The sequence below is a fragment of the Dryobates pubescens genome, chromosome Z, assembly GCF_014839835.1.
Source record: "Dryobates pubescens isolate bDryPub1 chromosome Z, bDryPub1.pri, whole genome shotgun sequence".
Classification (NCBI taxonomy): Eukaryota; Metazoa; Chordata; class Aves; order Piciformes; family Picidae; genus Dryobates; species Dryobates pubescens.
Genome location: NC_071657.1, coordinates 61405699 through 61426812, shown reverse-complemented (window position 1 = coordinate 61426812; position 21114 = coordinate 61405699). Strand labels below are relative to the sequence as shown.

Below are 21114 nucleotides of genomic sequence, written 5' to 3'. Positions count from 1 at the left end.
CATCTCCTCCACCTACTCTCTTTGAATTAACAGAATGTTAAATCAGAGAGCTAAGATGGCTTTGGTCTCAAAGCTGTGAACTGCATTAGTGTGCTGTTCTGCTTCTAGTTAAAACACTCTCCATACCAATTGGATAATTGCCTGTTAGCTTCAATACAGCGCTGTGTAGCTCCAAAGTCATGGATGACTTGGATCTGTCCAGGTCAGCAGATGGGAATTGCACTCAAAGAGTTGCAGAGTACCAAAAGTTTATTCTTATTTAACATATTCATGATAACAATTTATGTTGTGCTTCAGAGAATGGCTCAACATTGATAAAAGAAGGATTTAACTTGGCTTATTGAAATAAAATATGAAACAAAATACAAAATAAAATCCTTTGAGCAAAAAGAGTAATGAAAACTATTTCTTAGGAGTTCATGGTTAGATTCTGTGATACATAATTCCTCTTGTAGAATTCATACCCACACTGCAAGTTTATTATCATCTGAGCCATTCATACTGTATTTTTTCTTGTACAAATTCTTTGGTGTCTGGTAAAAAATGAGCTTGAACTGCAGTTTTTCCGTTGGGGAAAACAGACAGAAGCGCTTAGTTTTTTCACTACTCACTCTTCACTGCCTTTTTGCACAATATATGTAGACACACCACTTGTCTGATTCCTCTGCCTCCCTGTTGAGTTTGGATTAAACAGGCCAGATAAATTCAGCAGTTACAGGACACTTGGCTAGACAAGAAAAGTTGGTTAGCATTGCTACCTTAAATACTTGTACCAAACATGGATCTTCCTGTAAATATCTAGGACTTCTCTGGGACAGAGCTTCATGTTTTAAGATTAACTCAAATTTTGTTTGCAGTACACTAAGAATTTTTATATTTTCCTGTTTCTGTTTTTCTGGCTGTTATTCCTTGCTCCAATGCTAGGAAGCAGTCCTTTATGCAATAGTCTCAAATGATAACTAACAGATTAACAGTCTCAAGTGATAACTATCCTGGAAGGATATCAGGTTTTACAAGATAAATCCTGAATCCTAGAACACTAGGCATGCAATTCTGCATGTGTGTATTTGTTTTGACTTACTCACACAAATATTTACAGATTTGAAGCCCAAAGTTGTTACTCAAACTTTCAGTCATAACAGAATTAGCTACTAGTAGAGAAGCTGCGTTTGTCCAAATCCTTGATTAGTACTTACCTCTTACACAAAATATTTACAGGTAAGACAGAGGCATTAAAAATATTCTGATGTTCCATAACATTGCCAATATGCAGCAAGTCACTAGCATTATTTGGAATTCAGCCCTTTATTGTATATGACAGAAGCTATGGAAGCTATTTCATCAGATGCCAAGGGCCTGGGCATAGTGCTGAGCACTGTATGTTCTTCATCTCAAACATGTTTCTTGGTGTCTTACATCCTTTATTATTACATTCTTTATTAATCTTTGTAAATGAGATATGAATTAGCAGTTTGGGTTTGGTATAAAGCCCTATTATTATGAGCCTGTGTATTTTTTTCCAGTTTCTGATGTCCAAAAAAGTATTTTGCTCTTTTCATTTAGATGCCTCTTCACTGGATTTAGAGACATTTGATGTGCATACTTTAGCAGATGCTCTAAAGAGGTATCTCCTGGACCTGCCAAATCCCATCATTCCAGCAGCTGTTTACAGTGACATGATTTCTCTAGCTCAAGGTATGATTATCACATTACATCAAAAGTTAGACAAAAGGGCATTTAGGATTCTAAATACCGGGTGATCCAGCTGTTACCCACGGAAAAGGGAAAATTCCACACACCGGGGTAGCGTCTCAGAAAGCATACATACCTTCACCACTTCTGATGAAAGCTTTTGCATTCAGATTTAGACATGCATTATTTAGTTACCTAATGAAAACATAATGAAAAATATAAGAGATAACACAGTTCTCTTCCATTTAGTAAGAAAAATGACTATAGAAAAACTGGGGAGGAAAAATCAAGGACTTGTCTGTATGCAGAAAGCTAATTTTTAACTTTTTATCAGTGCTGACAAAGTAAATGTATTAGAGGTCACGGTGTTCTGCAGTGCATTGGGAGCTGCAGATTATTAAGTGAGAAGTACATGCATGTGAGATTCATCATTTACAGTGGTCATTTCAAACAAGTACAGATTGTGGGCTTTCAGCTTATGTGCCAAGTATTCTGTTACACATCTTAGGACAGGATATTGTTACTGGTAACCTTCAAAGTCAGAACAGCACCTGTGAGACTTATCTAATGCATCTCAAAATTAGCCAATCATGTGTGATGCTAAACACAAGACAGACTTCTACCAGTACACTTTGAGCACATTGTGGTTTTTACCAAAATGCATGTCTGTTTCTCTTTGGCTTGTATTCTTCACTCTTCCCTGAGCATGGTTTTTCAAAAGAAGTCTTATGGCACTAAAGAAGGACAGAATTGCATGTTTTTTTTCTTTCGTAAAATCGATGAGAGTCATAAATAGTTTCATTTTACTTGTTGAATGCTCCTTTGCTGATATCAAGAGGTTTTTATCTCTTTGCTTGCAGAAGTGCAGAGCTCAGAGGAATATGCTCAGTTGTTGAAGAAACTCCTCCGATCTCCAAATATACCTCCCCAGTATTGGCTCACACTCCAGTATTTGCTCAAACATTTCCTCAGAGTTTGTCAAGCCTCCAGCAAAAATCTCTTGAATGCAAGATCTCTGGCTGAAATTTTCAGCCCTCTGCTTTTCAAGATCCAGGTAGCAAGGTATGTGGATCATCTTTATGATATCATATAGTGTAAATATGAGTTAGTAGGCTTAATGAATTAATTTTCATACCTTCTAATGTGGAGGGCATTGTTACAATTTTCCCCAGTGTTTTTTGAAGAATCTGGTGTAAAGTCTTGCATTTTTCCTAGTTCTTACTGCCTAATCCATCTCTTGCAGCTCTGATAATATAGAACACCACATAAAAATCATCGAGGTTTTAATCACAAGTGAATGGAATGAGCGACAGCCTGTACCAGGTAAAAACTATTTTAATTTTGAAGATATATGCCATTGTTTTCTAAAATACTAAAATGCAACTTAAGGACAATAAATGTTTGGGGTTTTTTGTCTTTTTTAATAAAATGTAATGCAAAAATGTGTCATTACAGAACTAATGTGTAACTACTAGAACATATGCAAATTGTGTCTCTTTCGTTACATAAGAAGAAATTGTCTCTTTCATTAGTGTTATTTTAGTACCTATATTTCACACTGCCTTGGGACTTCAGTTTCTTTTTCAGTAAACAGTGAATATGAATTTGTACTTTTTTAAGACCTATAAACCCATAGGAGGCACATCATACAGTGGTGGGGGGGCTATTTTGTGGAGGTTTTATTTAGCTTTTTGCTCCCAGACAAATTTTCTTAGGAGTACAATACCTCAGAGCGGTCATCAGAAGAAAGTAAGATTTTCCCCCTCATTTAGATATGTGTCTTTTTCGGTCCAGAGACTCAAAAGATTTATTTGTCAATATCAATAAGCAATGTGTAAAATATTAAAACTCCGTTCAGGAAAGTTAGATTACACTTGTACTGTGAGTTAGCATCTAGTTTGGTTAACGAACAGTAAAACCCACCTCTAATTTATGAAAAAGTCCATGGGTTTAAGTCAGGTATATGGTGGGAGCAAAGCAGAGTTACTAACCACATGCAAAGAAAATTAACACAGAGGACTTCAGGTGTTAACTTAAAGTAGTTCCTTGTATAGTGCATTAACAGAGAATATCTAAACAAGGGATAGGGCAGTGCTAATGAAAACACTGAGCAGGCTGTAGCTGTCCTGACTTTCTATTCAATGTATAGGATAAAGTTCATGGCAGTAGGATTTGTAGGGCTGCTTGAGATTCAAAGAGCTAGAACACAGGAGCAGAAAAATACTTAGTATTTCAGGTAGGCAGATTGTGTAATTTTGTTCTTCAAATAATGAAGATAAATTTAAAATGGCTAAGATTTTTGTTCCTGCTGCTTTAAGTGGAAGGCTTTTCCAACCTTGCCAGACCTTTCCCTAGCATTTAGTGTACATCTGTTTTCAGCTGCTTTATACCTATTTGGTTTTCTTCAGTTTTGCCAAAACAGTTAAGGAGGTATTTCCAGAAACACTGTGTATTTTTGTTCCTAATGCTTTGTAACAACCAAGAGTCCAGATTTTTAGTGATGATTTGGCCTATTTCAATAAGACTGAGCAAATAACAGGCAATTTTTAAAGAATTATTCTTTGGCACCTGTTACAACCTTGAAATGGAAAATGCATTATTGAATCCTCTAATATTCTAAACAGTTTGATAATAGTGTAGTGGTTTTTAATTACATGTGTGCAAATGCTCTATAGTATTTAAATTTGTAGGGCTAAAGGCATTGACTGGGAGATTACAAAGGTATGGTCAACAACGAGAGTTTTTTAAGTTTCAGAGTAAGAGTTTCTTAAGATGCACTTAAGAGATCATTTGGTTGCTTGTTGTCTTGATTTGCTTCATGTGAGGAAAGTAAAACTGACCCACATTACTGATGGTAGAACTACTAATGAGGATAAGGAGTAGAGTCATTGTGATAGTATCATCAGAGTGCCTGAGGCAGTGTGGCTGTATCCATCAAATTTATAGGGTTCGGCACTATATTAATAATGCTCATCTAACATTTGCATGCTTTTTGTATACCTTCTGCATTAATTAATATTTTGTAATGTAGTAGTTTGTTTTGAAGCTCCTTCTGTGATTTTTCAATGTGATCTGTTACAAAGGATCATAGGATCTTTTCATCTCTCATACAAAAGATCCCTATGCATTTCAAAGACCATCCTGGGCAGCAGAATGTTTTTTTGGTAAAACATTTGCACATCTATTAATATACTGAAAAATAGGTACAAATTTCAAGCTTTGTAGTCTGTGGTTAGCCAGCCTCTGTTCTTAGGCCTGTAAAGCCTGTAAAAATCAAATATTGAGTCTTAATGGAATGTTATATAAAGTGTGTTTTACACATCAAAATAATTCCGTGACCTAATCATCTGAAGTGGTCTGTTTTTACAGTTCTCGTGCAAGACTCTAAGATGTATTCTTCAGAATTATCTTCAAGATTATTGCTTGTTAGGAGCTTGAGTTTCCATAAAAATTGTTTAGAGACATTGTGAACAAAAGGAAGACTCCTAGAAAAGATAACATATTTGTCATACAAGTGTTCTGAGAAGTACAATTTTTAATAGAATTTTGAAAGTACAGAAGTTAAGAGGTTTTAAGCTGAAACATTTTTACTTGTTGAAAACAATGACAGCTAAGTGATAACAGGGAAGTCAATGCAGTGATAGTTTCTTCCTTTTTTCCTTTGTTATTCTTATGCCTGGATGAAAACATTCTAAAATGAGCTGTGATTACTGTTTTAGTGATGTGTTATGCCATATGTAGATACATGAGACGTAGTGTTGGAGATAACCAATCTGAACAGGGAGAAGATTTTTGCACAACAGTGACAGTTTTTCTTGCCACTTCACCCACTTGCCTTAACACAGTGGGAAGCATGCAATTGAACTTGCATATGATGTGTCATAAAATTAATATCTGAAGTTGGATATCTTTAATTGGGCACATTAGAGTGATAAATTACACACCACAGTGCAAAACCAAGAGCTGCTCCTAGGTCACTACTTGTTGATTTTTAAAATTTTTTTTATCACAGAACAGCTCTGGTTTGATTTTACTTTTTTCCCGTCTTTGTTCTGGTGTTCAGAACAACTATGCATTTTAGGTTGTGAATTAGAATAGTGCTTAGCTCTTTACAAAAATTAAAGTAGTAATGTAGAAATACCTGCTGTTCTTATGTGTGTAGCAGGTGAAGACAAAGTAATGGTTGTTTTTTTGAACAATTGCTAACGGGATCCATTTTCTACTAGCTGTATCATTCTTCAAATTGATCAGTAGGAAAGCCAAAGATGGTGTTAGTGGGCAAGCAAGGTGATTTAGCATCCCATTTTAACACCCTGTATGATAAACAGCTACATAGACTTTAAAGTAAAAAGTAATTCTGGTTTTACAGTTAGAATCAAAGTGCATGTCTCTAAATACACTATTCAAAGCAGTAATATTAGAAGAAAATTAGAATAGAATAGAACTAACCAAGTTGGAAAAGACCTTCAAGATCATCGAGTCCAACCTATCACCCAACACCATCTAATCAACTAAACCATGGCACCAGTGCCTCATCCTCTTCAACACCTCCAGTGATGGTGACTCCAGCATCTCCCTGGGAGCCCATTCCATGGCCAATCATTCTTTCTGTGAAGAACTTCTTCCTAACATCCAGCCTAAACCTCCCCTGGTGCAGCATGAGACAGTGTCTTCTTGTTCTGGTGCTGGTTGCCTAGGTGAAGAGACCAACCCCCACCTGGCTACAACCTCCCTTCAGGTAGCTGTAGACAGCTGTAGACCCTGAGCCATCTCTTCTCCAAGCTAAGCAGCCCCAGCTTCCTCAGCCTCTCTCACAGGGCTTGTGCTCTAGGCCCCTCACCAGCTTTGTTGCCCTTCTCTGAACACCTTCCAGCAAGTCAACATCTTTCCTAAACTGAGGGGCCCAGAAGTGGACACAGGACTCAAGGTGTGGCCTAACCAGTGCTGAGTACTGGGGCAGAATGACTTCCCTGCTCCTGCTGGCCACACTGTTCCTGATGTAGGCCAGGATGCCATTGGCCTTCTTGGCCACCTGGGCATACCGCTGGGTCATGTTCAGCCTACTATCAACCAGTACCCCCAGTTCCCTTTCTGCCTGGCTTCTCTCCAGCCACTCTGACCCCAGTCAATATCTTAACAGATTATAGCTTACAGTGCTGCCTATTGCCCATGGAATCTCAGATACCATTCAGAGGTGTGAAGGCATGTAAAGTAAATATTGAAAAATATGGTATTTTTGTGCATACAGAAGACTGGGGGTTTTTTGGGTTACTTTTCAAGGATCATGAAGGCTCTTGGCTTTCCCATCTGCGGGAGTGGTGGCCTAGATGCAGGTCACAGAGCTGTCCATGAGGCTGGGTGCAGGCTCAGAGCAGCACAGCAGGTTTGAAGTTGGTAGCTGGGAAGGCAAGTTGTACAGAGGAAACTGAAGTAATTGGGAGTCTTGGGAGGTGATTTTTTTGCATGGAAGTCAGGGAAATGAGTGTCTTCTTGAGGTCAGGGTGTTAAGGAACATGGAGTGTCATTGAAGGTCTGGGAGTAAGTTAACGTTTTATTTTAGAATGGCTAAGAAAGCATGGGTACATAGGCAGTTAGTGGCATTCTATGTACACCAGTTGACAGTGGTGGGAGGGAGCTGCTATCCTGCACGGGTGGACTGAAGCCTCCAGTGGTCCCTGCACAAACTCATGATGCTTCTATTCCAGTTTATTCCTGTTTCTCAGGCTTGTAAGTAACATTGTAAATAAAGTCTCCAGCTGTGAAATACTGCAATTGCAAACATGAATAGGTTTTACTACTCACAGGGTCACAGCTAAGAACAAGTGCTTTACACGCAATTGCATACTTGCTGGGGATGGGGCGAGAGTCCTGACAGTATCACCAAGATCTAGATGCTTGCTTTTTGCTGCACAAAATAGTAGCAGGCATGGTAGTGTAACAGCCAGAGCAGGGGGATTGTAACAGCTAATCAGTTCCTCGTGGAGCTGGACTCACAGTTCCACTGGACTACTCCGGTGGACGGGCTCAGCCCACAGCCCTCTCAGATCAGTGTCCTGGGGACACAGAGGTATAGCAGCGTTGTGGCTTCTTAAGACTTTATGGTGAAGGTGACGGAGTACTGAAACAGGCTTGCTTGCCCGGAAAGATTGTGGAGTCTCCTTCTGCGGAGACTTTCAAAACCCGCCTGGACGTGTTCCTGTGCGGCCTACCCGAGGTGACCGTGCTTTGGCAAGGCGTTGGACAGGATGATCCCTGAAGGTCCTGTCCACCGCCTAACATTCTGTGAGTCTGTGACGCTGCTGCATCGCGCCGCGGGGCTCGGCTGGACCGTCCCTAGCGCTCGAGTGTGAGCGCGGCTAGCAGCGTGAGGGCGGCGCGGCTCCCGCGGAGCTCGTGCCGCGCGGAAGGGGTGCTGCGAGTCCGCGCGGCAGCCGGCAGGGGGCGCCCCTTCTCAGGGAATAGCCACCGCGATCTGCCCGCCCCGCCCTCCCGGCGCAGCCCGTGCCCGGGCAGTGCTCCGAGCTCGCTGTGCTCAGGAGCCGACCTCCAGGTGCTGGAGTTTAGACAGACTGGTGTGTGTGTGCGTATGTAAGTATGTGCAGCACACACACCCGCAAGCCTGTCGAACCCGATTAGTTCTTTTCCTGCTTTATACATCATTTGTTAAAAAACCACAAACAAACCAACACTCCCCCCACTCCCCTCTCCCCTCCTGCCACTTTAGGGATGGAAGAAGCAATGAGTATGACTGAGAACTAGCAGGCTGCTGACTTTCTGCAAATATGAAACTATAGAGTCGCTGGTACTACTCGAGGTTTGTGTGGAAATGCAAAGGTGTGCAGGCCAGCGTCTTTTGTGGCAAGACACTGGACTTGATTCTCTTCTGTAGGGTGATTAGGAACTCATTTTTGCACAAGGCAACAGAAGCCAAAAGAAAATCTGATTTAAGAGCAAGGGCTTATCTTTTTATCTCTGTGTGGGTACTTGGGCTTTATAAAGTGGTAAACATTTATTGAACTAGGTTTGGTTGTCTTTTCTCGTTTGAGAATATGTTTCTGTATTGTGGCCCTATAATCCAAGAAGTGTTATCTACTGTTTCTGTAATGTTAACAGTAAATAGGAGCTCTATCAGTTACTGTAAGAAGTTGGATTATGTCAGAAACACAGGTTACTGCCTCCTTTAGAAGTCAGGCTGTACCTTTGTGACTGCTACTTTGAATTTTAAATAGGACTGACAATTGTTCAAGTAGGCAAAGAATAAATTAATCAGCTGGAAAATGTCAAAAATGTACTGCAGATATTTGGGATTTCACAAAGGGTATTTTGTAGAATGGGAAGTTTTTATTAGGTGGTGCGTTCAGGAGGTGAAAGCTGTTTGATGCCATTTGTCTACCATAAGGCACACAGGCAGATCTCAAAGAACACAGCTATTGGAAGTTCTCACTGTTTCCAGCAAGTGGGAGGAAAATACTCTGCTTTCTGTGAATTAAATATTGTGATCTGCTGCCTCTTTCTCTTTGAATTTATTTCTTTGCAAAAAGTATAGCTGATAAAGAAGTTAACCTCTGTAGGCAGAGCAGAGCAGACTTTTCAGCTGCTGCTCTGTTCGCTCCTTTCGCAAGTCCGATCTCCACTAAACATTAAGGCAAGGGAAATGTATTTGACCTAAATTTCAGTCCCCTTCCCTGCCTGCCTGCCGTAGAAATGAGCAATGCTGACATTCTGGAAAACACTATGGATACAGACAGGTGTTTTTCCTGCTGTTTTCAGTTCATAGGAAACGGATAAAATGCCTCACAGTGTCATGCTAAAGGTCTTCAAGCAGCTCCTGTATTTGTGACCCAGCATGAATATGTAGGAGGTGATCCTATGCTTGTAAGCAGGCTATTTTGCTCGCACAGGACTGCTCTGAGAGATCAGCTCTTTTCAGTAAAGATTTTGATTTTGTTTGGGTTTTATCTGCAGTAAGTTAGTTAGCCACTTCCTTTACTTGTGTCTTCATAGTGTTTTTTAATACTGCGTTCAGCAGCCAGTGACAGAGACTATTTTAAGGTCTCTTACAATAGTCTGATCATTTACATATCTAAAATGATAGTTACCCCTGCATTGGCCACTTGTTAGCTGATGACAACTTTTACTTTGAATCTGGCTCCCCTTCCCCCACCTGAAATCCCTAGCTCAGCAAATATTTGAACCTGCCCAAGTTAATCATGAAACTGAGATCTTTATCTGAGAGAGACGTGCAAGCTACTGAGGGTGGTGGTTTGGGTTTGTTTTTTTTCCCAGTACTAAAGTCAGGTCATTTTTAATGATGAACCAGAGTAAGTGGATACCTCCTGCACAGCACAGAGCTTTAAGCACATAAGAAGAGAGAGAAGGCTTGGGTTTTCTCACTGCATGTTGCAGCTCTTGTAGGGATTTTTGTGGAGCAGTGGTTGGAAAGCAGAGCAATTTATTTTTCAGAAAATTTTTTTCTTCATTTCTTCAGAGAGGCTTCCTAGTAAAAGGAACAAGAATTTTGTAAGAGGAAATCAATCAATTTCTAAGGTTATTGGATTATATTTTCAGGCTGTATTTCAAGGGCGAGCATTTGTGATGCATAATGTACAAAGTAAGTGATTTTGAATTTATGTGTTTTCTTGATCATCTTATGGAAATATTGTACTATAAATGATTACCAGGTAGAGCTTTCATGGTCTTAAGCTATATGAATGAAAGTCAATTACCACATTTCCTCTCCAGGTTATATAGGGAATGGGGAATCACCTGTCTGCCTCCTGTCTTTTCTAGCCCTGCGAGCTGGTCTAGTCTGAGCTGAGCACTATCCTGATTATACAAGTGTGGGCAGCCCAAAATTTGGCCAGTTAAACCCTGGGGAAGTAATTTTTCATTAAAGCCTTTATTGAATGGAATAAAAGAATCTTACTGATCTTCCATGAGACCTACATGCAGCAATGTAGCCTGTGTAGGAAATATTTATAACTTATTTAAAATAACTACCTTGGCAACTCCACTGTTTGGGTAGCAGGTGGGCTAAACTTCCAAGTTCAGTGTTTGGACTTGTGTCTGGGATAATTTTAAGTATCCTATTTCATTTTGGAAATGGAAGGAATCTTTGGAGCATGTCTACCTAAACAGGGAGCGGAGAGTCTACTTCAGCATGAATTTAAGCCTGTTAACTTTATAGAAAGCAAACTAGCCGTTGCCACTGTAGACATGTTCCTTTATGTTAATGCTTTTCTAAAAAGGCTAGGCTGCTGAGGGGCACAGAGAGGGAGTAGATACATGTGAAATCTTTAGGAAGGATAGAAATTGTGTTAATTTTTAATGACTATTTGTGAGATTGAGCGCATTTCAGCTGCCCTAGGATTTCTTATGATGTAAGCACAGATATTTGCTACAGCTACTCTTTGTTGTGGTGTTGTTTTTGGCATCTGGTTTTCTGCCCCCATAGATGATAACAAGTATAAAGTATTCACATGGCTTTACATAGCATTCTGCTCCAGAATTAATAGTCTATTCTGTGCATGTTTCTTCTAAGAGGTCTGAGAGAGTTACAGTCAGCAATGGGGGGAGTTAAGGAGGACTATTTGTAAATGGTAGGAGAATACTGATGACAAAATCAAGTGAGGATGGAGACACTAAAAAGGCATTCTTGCTTTTAAAAACAATTACCTTGATAAGTATCTGAATGAGAACACAATAGAGAAACAGTGTGAAAAGGCAAACTAAATCTTCTTGTATCCAGGCTTTTATGTCCAGTAAAATCACTTTTCAAGATTTTCCTGAGGTTTGGCTGAATTGCACAGCTTAGACAAGTCTGATATATGAAGATTACATTTTCTCTCTAGATTTCAAGATGAGTTAATCTAGATTGATTTGAATTGTATTTTATTACAAAATTATAAAGGGTGCAGGGGAGGCAGTCATCTCTGCAGTAAGCACATTTTCTGTAATAATATCAAGAATATCTGATCTGTGTGTACATTAAAATAACACAAATCTGCACATATTAAAAACATCATCCATGTTTCATTATGTGGAGATACATAGGTCTCTGTGTAAAATGTCTGTAATGGATACACACAGTGTCATGCACTTTTCATTTCTGCATCTTTAATATGTACAATAGGTGTAGAAGCCTTTTAAAGCTTCTTGAATGGTAAACTTAAGGCATCCAAGAGGTGAATGCAGCTGAGATGTGAACGACCTACTTCCGAAAGGAGCTGCTCAGTGTGTGTGAGTGTGCGTGTGTTGTGTGTGCATGTGTGTAAGAGCTACGTGCTGCAGCATATCAGGCTTTTGTCATCCTGCCAGGATTGGACTGTACCATGCTGCAAAGTCAGAAAAACGAGCCAGTAACACAGGCAAGGAGAACCCACTCCCTCTTTTTATTTGTAATACCAGGTTTATATTGCAGTTCTGCTAAATGCAGATTCTTTCCAAAACTGAAATTGGTTTAAGATTAATGTAGAACAAAATGATGAAACAGGAGTGGTCTGGTGACATTATTTTGACAGGATTGGCTGAGGATTATGATGTAATAGGTTACAGTGCAGCCCCTTAAAGGTTTTAAAATGAATTCCAAGACACCATTACAAAGAGAGCCTGACTCTTTTCTTGTATGTGAGCTTACTCAGTGAAACTCATACAAATGTACAATACTGTCTGGAATATGGAAGAATTGGATATAGAATATCCTAAGACAGATATAAATTGTGGCACAGACTTGATGTTTTACATAGAAATGGATCCACCAGGTAAAACTACAGTCTTATTATGGAAGACTTATTTAATTTCTGTTTTTACAATAGCTGCTGTAAATACATAGTAGATATGTACGATTTCTTTACTTTGTCATTGATGCATATAAGTTTTTTCTCTTTCCTTTTTTTCATAAATTAGAATTGAGTTGTGATTTAGTGCATGGTTATAGGAAGTAGAATCTTAACCTGTAGAACTACCTGCCTGCTTACTTAATTGAATTTTTACTGAAAACCTGTTTCAGTTTTTATGTTATTCTGTTAGTTGTAGTTCTAGTTGTGCAACTGTATCACAAAAAAATTTATTTCTCTTATTATTCTTGCTCTCTGTTTCACACTGTGACTAAAAGGAGATGCTGTAGTAACACTTTCATTTCCTGAAATGATTGCAAATCATTGTTTTGGATTGTTTGAGGAAAAACATATATTAAAATCTATCAGCATTAATTGAGTACCTCATAGCACCTCATTTTTTTCACGTTATAAAAAATGATGTGTTACCTTTTGATACTAACTTCAACTTTAAAAGCAATGTCTTTTGTAGCCAGTCATAATATACAGGACAGGGACATCCATAAAGAATGATGTACTTACTAGAGAACTAAAAGAGATGGGTTTAATCCTGATTCCTATGTAGTTCTGTTTTGTACTAAGTCAGGAGTGCTGCAGTATCTTCTCTGGCACCCACTGGTATATATATGCAGCTCTGACATTGAAAAAAGGGGGATGTAGTTTTCAATCAGTCCAGGCGTTTGGAGCACAATTTATTCCGTAGAATACTGAGATTAACACAAGGGATATTTGGGTCACAGATGGGTTTCTTGAATAAATAATCATTGCATAGAATGCTGAGGATCACAAAAAAACAGTTCTTGAAATCTACAGTGTTGCTGTAGGTTTGCATCTCTCGTTACTCAGCTTCTAGATGAGGGAGGAAGCAGCAGCATTCTTCTAAGATCATTACATAGGTAAAAAAGATACATTTTACATGTTTTATTACTTATATTCATCTCAAGATAGTGAAAGGATGTAAAAGGAAACTTCAGATTTTTTTTTTTCTCAAATGCTTTATTCATGGGGGGAGGAGAATGAGTGTGATGTTACATTTTGTAATAAATATGTTGTTGAAAAAGTATCGTGCTTTTTTGAATCACTAAATGAATTATATGGTTCTCAGTAAAATACCCTTGATTCTGCCAATATTTTTGAAAACTGATAGTGATGGAAAACTCTGGTTTGTAACCTCTTTTTGTTATTATGATTATTCATGTAATAATATGTAATTTCAATGAATATATGGTCAGGTTTTCAGTGAGTAGTAATGAACTTTTTTTTCCTCCCTTTCATGTGCAGCACTGCCTCCTAAGCCACCAAAACCTAATACTGTAAGTAACAACGGCATGAATAACAACATGTCATTACAAGACGCTGAATGGTACTGGGGAGATATCTCAAGGTAAATAAGACATGTATTTCTTATGTTTGACTTTATGTTCATGCTATACTGTATGTATTTTTTCTGTATGTATAGAACAACTGCAATTCTGAGGGCCATTTTCCAAAATAAATTTTTTTGCCATTGGGTTTGTTCCAAATATGACTAAAAAGTTACTGGCAGTCAGTTAGAATATAGTATATAAAATGATTGTTCTGTTACCTTAAGACATCTGTATGAAATCCTATCATGAAAGGAGAACGCTTAGAAATAACTATTTTCTTATTGTCTTTCATCTAGAGCCTTAACTGTAGGCACAACATTTAATAAGCCAGACTAAAAAGCACCATATATTAGGAACACTTCTAACTGCACTGTATATAGGTATATTTGACCAACAGTGGCTGCTCCAATTGTGCAGACTTGTATGAACAAGCAGAAAGACCTTTGCAGTAAAACAACTTTGTCCATCAGTAAAAGGACATAGAATATACCATTTTATATCCCAGTTGCTCTCCAGCAATGTTAAATAAGCTATATAACAGTTATTTATTAATATGGAGAGAAAGTAGTCTTCTACAAACTACTTACTATAAACCAGAAGAATTTAGAGCATAATGAGTGAGAAGAAACTGAAATGATTGGTTACTTTTGCTTTCATTTCAGAGAAGAAGTAAATGAGAAGCTTCGAGACACAGCTGATGGTACCTTTTTGGTACGAGATGCTTCAACCAAAATGCATGGTGACTACACGCTTACACTGAGGTAAGAGTGGTTATGCTAGGGCTGTATTACATGGCAGTAAAATGTCATACTGCATTTAAAATACAGTGTTCTTTAAGAAGTAGTACTTGAAGTATGCCTAATTTTTCAACAAACTTTAATTGCAGGAAAGGAGGAAATAACAAATTAATCAAAATATTTCATCGAGATGGAAAATACGGCTTTTCTGACCCATTAACGTTCAACTCTGTGGTTGAGCTGATAAACCACTACCGGAATGAATCTCTGGCCCAGTATAATCCTAAACTGGATGTAAAATTACTGTATCCAGTATCTAAGTACCAGCAGGTAATTTGGTGTCTTTTCCTTGTGTTTCACTAGAATACAGAGGTATTAGTGCAGACTGAGGAGTCACTTACCATGACTTTAGCTCTGTTAATATTTGAATAAATGAAGTGGGTACAAAAATGTCTATTTTTGTTTAAAAAATGTCTTCACAATTTGCTTATAAATAACTACAAATTTAAATACTCCAGGTGCTTTAAGAAATAAACTTATGTTAATAAATATCCCACTCATTACTGAGTAAGTGTATAATTCTCTCCTTTGCATATTATGCATGTAGTATATTGTATCTCCATATTTATGAAAGAGGAGTTATATTTACCATGTAACTATCTAGGCACTTTTAAGCACTTTTGTCCTGAAAAATCTATGCAATATAATGCTTCTTCGTGAACTACCTTTCCTTCTGCTCATCATTCCAGGATCAAGTTGTAAAAGAGGACAGCATTGAAGCAGTGGGAAAGAAATTGCATGAATATAATACACAGTTCCAAGAAAAAAGCCGAGAATATGACAGACTCTATGAAGACTACACAAGAACATCTCAGGTAAGATAGTTTTGATACAAAAGGGAGAGGGAAGACTTCTGTAGATTGAGAGTATTGCTGCGAATTCATAAGGCTGTCTTCCTTCTTCCTCCATCTCTCTTCCACCAGCACTACTGTTGTCCAAAATAGGGAATGTCCCTATTGTGCTTGTTTGAACAGTCACCCCCTGCTCTACTCTGTGTCCAACTCTAACATCTGCATCCAAAGCAAGCACAAAACTGTGTTGATTTACCAACACTTCTGCATACTGACTTCATCAAGCTGATTTACACTTTCCAGGTCACATTTGCAGGGAAGCATTGTATTTTATTAATAGTTGTTGAAGAGTCTGGTTTCATCTGTGCAGGATAGGGAGATGTGTGTAGCTACAGTGCAGGAATGAAAAGCTACCTCTGTCCTGCTTTCCACTTCATAAATTATTAGCCATGTCTTGAAATGCTAGTGGGTTGGTCTGGGTTTACAGACCCAGAATCTAGACTGTTTCTTCAGATGTGCAGGAAAGACACCTAAAAATAATTGAAGAAAAGTGTAGACAGGTAGGCAACTTGAACAAATGACTTAAAAGACTTGTGCATTAGCATAATATAGTCTGCTGTAATGAGGCTCACTCCCACCAATGGGAGCAAGGGAGGGAAAACTGTTATGGTTAGACTGAACCACTGAGCCACTAAGAACCAGAAGTGCACAGCAGTAGTACACCACCCCATCTCTGCCTTCTCTCTTGGGTGGGACTGGGAGAAGGAGGAGTCAGGAGGCACATTACAAAAGGCCCCTGTGGGCTGACATAAGGAAAAAAATTCATGAGATTATAGAAAATAATATGAAGTAAAATAACCACTGTATGTAGCAGGCAAAGGAACAGAAAAAATGTGAACCACAGATTCAACAGAACCTGTGACAACTTGTCTATGATCTTGAAGGTCTCTTCCAACCTGGTGTATTCTATGTATTCTATGTAGAGGAAAGAGGATGGACTAGATGACCTCTTGAGAGCTGTCCAGTCCAATATCATACATGTTTATTTCAGAAAGCCAGATATGCCTCTAAGGCAAATACAGGGCATTGATACAAACAGCAAAGTGCATTGGTATAAGGCTCTAATCATCACTAATAAAATTTATACAAAACAAAGATTGTTTTGTCTTTATCTAGCGTTTTTTTTTGTCTTGGAAAACTTAATCATGGTGGCTTTTTGCACAGGACTCCTCTCTGTGTTACAAGGCTCTGCAGACAGAATGAGTTCTGATAAAGGGATCTTCTACAATATACTGAAGTGTTTCTGTGATACAAGCCAATACATCACCCCCTCTGTCTGACAACAATGTTAATAAGTATTTTATTTTCAGGAAATTCAAATGAAAAGAACAGCTATTGAAGCATTCAATGAAACAATAAAAATATTTGAAGAGCAGTGCCAGACACAAGAAAGATATAGTAAGGAATACATTGAAAAATTTAAACGGGAAGGAAATGAAAAAGAAATACAAAGGTCAGTATTCTCATTTGCATTTCAGATTGTATGATTTTGAAGAAAGTAATAATGCAAAGTATAGCTCTGCTTGTCTAAAGCAAGATGGCAAGGTTGAAGTTGTTCAGTTATAAGCAAAGAATCATCAGTTGGAGTAGGTGAACTTGCAAAATACATAGCTACATCTAGAAAAATAATCTGTTTTCTTGTCTGTACCACCAAACAGTATAACATAGTAACACATCATCAGAGTGTAACTTACCACATTATTCCATTTAGGATTATGCACAACTATGAAAAACTGAAGTCTCGAATAAGTGAAATTGTGGACAGCAGACGCAGATTAGAAGAGGATTTAAAGAAGCAAGCAGCTGAGTATAGAGAGATAGACAAGCGTATGAACAGCATTAAGCCAGACCTCATACAGCTGAGGAAGACAAGAGATCAGTACTTGATGTGAGTATTATTATGAATTAACAAAACTCTCTTTTAAAAAAACAACAACTTTATTTTAATTGGTATCCAACTTCTGTGACTACAAATAAATTTTATTTTCAATTGCTGTGTAGGTGGCTGACTCAAAAAGGTGTTCGGCAAAAGAAGCTAAATGAATGGCTTGGAAACGAAAACACAGAGGAGTAAGTATTAAAAGATTTAAATATTCCTGATATTTCAAATCATCTTAGGCAAAACTGAGGTAAAACAAATTGATTTCTGGACCACAGAGAGGTCCAGGAATTAAATGAGAAGTTTCTAGTAACAGTGTACAATGTTAACACCTGTCAGCCTACATGATGTCAGTGTTACAAAAGGCTCTGTCTCACCCTACTATTCTCCATTATTCAGGGAAGTGTATAATGAAGTTACAGAAATGCCATATGTGTGGATAAATACAAATGCCTGTCCTAGGTATGGAGAGGCAGACTTTTTTCCAAATTTCAAGTGCTGGTACCATGGTGCTATTTACTGTAGTGGTAGCCACATCACTAGATCACATTAGTGTTGAAGGTGATAAAATTGTGCATGCTGAAAAGTGGTTCTTCTCTGATTGTGTGGCTTATTTAATTTTTCTGGGAGATGGCAGAATAGTTTTCTGCCATTTCAAGCAATTCAGTTCACTACAGGTTCTGTCAGGGGTTTGGCTAATGAATACGTTTCACTGTATTCCTGGACAAAAAACAAAGAGCACCTGGGTGATATGAGTGTAGACCAAATTCAAACTAAAGCATGCCACAAAATGAAACCGTTAGTATAGTAGAAGTGAAGAATGAAAAAACAGAAAACCAAAGTAGTTTGAGTAATATTTATATCAATGTTCTCTCCCCATGTAGTTTCTTGTACATGCCTTTACTCTGCCTGGCTGAACACACAGGAAAAGCCACAGACTGACAATGACTGTGCAGTGGATTTACTCTATCCTTGTCCACATCTATTTTAATTTGTCCTGATTTATTGAGTATCCGACTGTTTTCCTGAAAATTGTGCATCTTGGCTGCAGCTGCACTGGTAGAAGCAGGGTATAAAAATACATATGTGTTTTAAAGCCATGTTGTTTACTCAGCATAGCTCAAAGATGATATGACGGAGAACTTATAGGCACCTCTTTCCTGTAGTGCCTCTATCCCTTAGGCAAAGAGCAGTGCAAGGCCATGTTTTAGTGTAGCATCAAAGCAGGAAGTGCAACTGTTTAAAGAGAATTCCTTTTCACTCAGCCTGTTGAGTCTCCTTTGTCAGTGAGTCTTGTAAGTGCCTAAGTTTTGCTGAAACATTAAACTTCTAGAATATGACTTTTTCCTAAGGTTTTAATGTAGAAAAAAAAAAAGGCAATATAATAAGCAGCAGGGAAAGCAGGAATCACGTTCTTTAGATGCTGGTTGAGATAGAGCCACTGCTGAATGCATTTGAGTATCGTGTAGGACAAAGGGAATGCAGTGGGATAAGGGCCTTAAAGAAGCGTGTCATCTGAACCAAAAGCACCCTTCTACTGAAAAGGTGAACTGTGCGTGACACTGCTGGTTTCTCTAGGCTACTTTGAGAATCTTTTGAAAGTTAGCACTCTGAATGAGTGAGAAGTCATATTTTTGTAGACCAGGGAAAACTAGTTAAAAATCTGTTGCAAAGAGAATAAATGAATTAGCCAGGCAAGCAGGAGTGGCAGTCTTCTAGGGAAGTGGGGGGCTCTGGAAGTGCAGGGTATTAGGCTGACTGCACAAATGAAGCAGAGACATGTTCTCTCAAGTTACAAAGAACCCTCTTCTCTTTAAGTCAGAGGGTTTTCTGTAACTCCACATCATCTATATAGTTAGCAGTTGTTTTGGTAGAGAAGACCCTATATTACAAGCTCTTCTCATAATCTGGATATGAGAAGGTACTCTGCTGTTCCATCCTTTTCGCAAAGCCATCTTCCTTACCAGTAATTAATGTGTCTACCTGTACAACTGTGCATAGCTGTCTCAAGCAGCACCTCTAGTTGCTACATGGCATGATTTTTCACTGCTGACCAAATCTTTTGATCTTTGGGAGTGAAGCTGACTCAAAGTATTGATTTCACTGGGCTTACTATTTATGGAAACAGTAAGCAATGGCAGAAGTACTGACATGCTCACAATGTATTCTGAAATATAACACAGCATCCTTTTATATCCTTCAGATATGTACAAGTGTTTTTAAATGAAACAACTGAAACTTATTCCTTGCTTTTCTATTCAGAGATTTGAACAGTGCAGTATTTCATGGTTTGGCATTGTACTAATCACTGACTTAGTTGCTTTCAATTAATATGAAATGAGGACTTACTGATTAATGGACTTTGCTTTAGCTGTATTTTTCACAAACATATTTTGTCCTGTTTCATCAGCCAATACTCTATGGTGGAAGACGATGAGGACTTGCCCCACCATGATGAGAGAACATGGAATGTGGGAAATATTAATAGAAGCCAAGCTGAAAGTCTGCTGCGAGGAAAGCGAGATGGAACATTCCTTGTTCGAGAGAGCAGCAAACAAGGCTGCTATGCCTGCTCTGTTGTGTACGTACCCTGATTTGTGGATGACATTTCAGACACCTACCTTGAGCCAGGGGCAGATAGACATTCTCATGTGCATGGATCCCATTAGGCTTAGAAGCGGACCAACAAGTCTTGGGGCCATCCTTGTTGCTTCTCCTTTCTCTACATAGCCCTAACTTGTGCCACTCCCACAGATGTGCCTCACACAGAAGAAGGGAAACCAAAGCACACATGCATATCTTACTGTGCAGCTGCTAAGCCCTGCTTATCTCCTCTCTTCTTAAGCTGAGACATAATCTAAGAATTTGGGTTTACCATTATCCCACCACAGCAGACAGGAGGGTGTAGTGACTAGTATCTTGATGTGTTTCAAATACCTGATTTTCTAGCTTAGCTTTACTGTACTGACTAACTAAAAACTAGTTGTTTTTTTTTCCTTCTTAGGGTGGATGGAGAAGTAAAGCACTGTGTGATAAACAAAACGCCTACTGGGTATGGATTTGCAGAGCCATATAACTTGTACAACTCCCTTAAAGAACTGGTGCTACATTATCAACACACGTCACTCGTGCAGCACAATGACTCTCTCAATGTCACACTAGCCTACCCAGTATATGCACAGCAGAGGCGATGAAGATCTTAATGCCCTGGGTGGTTTGATTATTATTTTTTTCGAAAGAAGAGATTTTGCAACATTGAGGCCTCTGGAGAGAAAAGGCTCCTTTCAGCCTTACTCAAGAATTTGAGCTGCAGCGTCAAAGCTGTCTGTCTTCAGATGGGACTAGAGCTTTCCTTCACAACTGCAGTGAGAGAGGTGACACAGTGTTAAGCTGTGATTGTATGTTTCTAATCTAAACTGTTTTTTTGAAAAAAAAAGTAAGGGAAAAAAAAAAAAAAAAGAAAAACACAACACAAGAGAGAAATCCAAACCTGATCTCCCTGCAGGGACATAGAGGCCTTTAACCATGGTGCTTGTTTATGACCACTTCTGAAGCTTTACCAGCTAGAACATTGGATTCTCCAGATACAAGGTATAAGATGTTTTTGTCATTCGGTAATTGGAATTAGGTGATCACAACCTGGCTTGGATTTGGTGTTGCTGCACTCAGTGGATCCAGACCAAGAGCATTGTG

At 38.6% G+C, this 21114-nt stretch overlaps 1 protein-coding gene across 3 annotated transcripts in view; it reads left to right on the top strand.

Moving 5' to 3' along the window:
• PIK3R1 (phosphoinositide-3-kinase regulatory subunit 1) overlaps positions 1–20856 on the top strand; it is a 64303-nt gene extending 43447 nt beyond the window's left edge. The window contains exons 5-16 of one of the 3 annotated variants that reach the window (XM_054177909.1): positions 1564–1695; positions 2553–2754; positions 2936–3015; positions 13809–13911; positions 14557–14655; positions 14781–14961; positions 15381–15506; positions 16853–16995; positions 17254–17430; positions 17544–17612; positions 19832–20002; positions 20426–20856. In XM_054177909.1, coding sequence (XP_054033884.1) covers positions 1564–1695; positions 2553–2754; positions 2936–3015; positions 13809–13911; positions 14557–14655; positions 14781–14961; positions 15381–15506; positions 16853–16995; positions 17254–17430; positions 17544–17612; positions 19832–20002; positions 20426–20615 — 1673 coding nt within the window. In that variant the 3' untranslated portion in view covers positions 20616–20856. Of the gene's footprint in view, positions 1–1563; positions 1696–2552; positions 2755–2935; positions 3016–10002; positions 10304–12251; positions 12453–13808; positions 13912–14556; positions 14656–14780; positions 14962–15380; positions 15507–16852; positions 16996–17253; positions 17431–17543; positions 17613–19831; positions 20003–20425 lie in introns of those variants that run through there. The other 2 variants (XM_009907683.2, XM_009907682.2) reach the window with 2 other exon arrangements.
• The last annotated feature ends 258 nt before the right edge of the window (positions 20857–21114 follow it).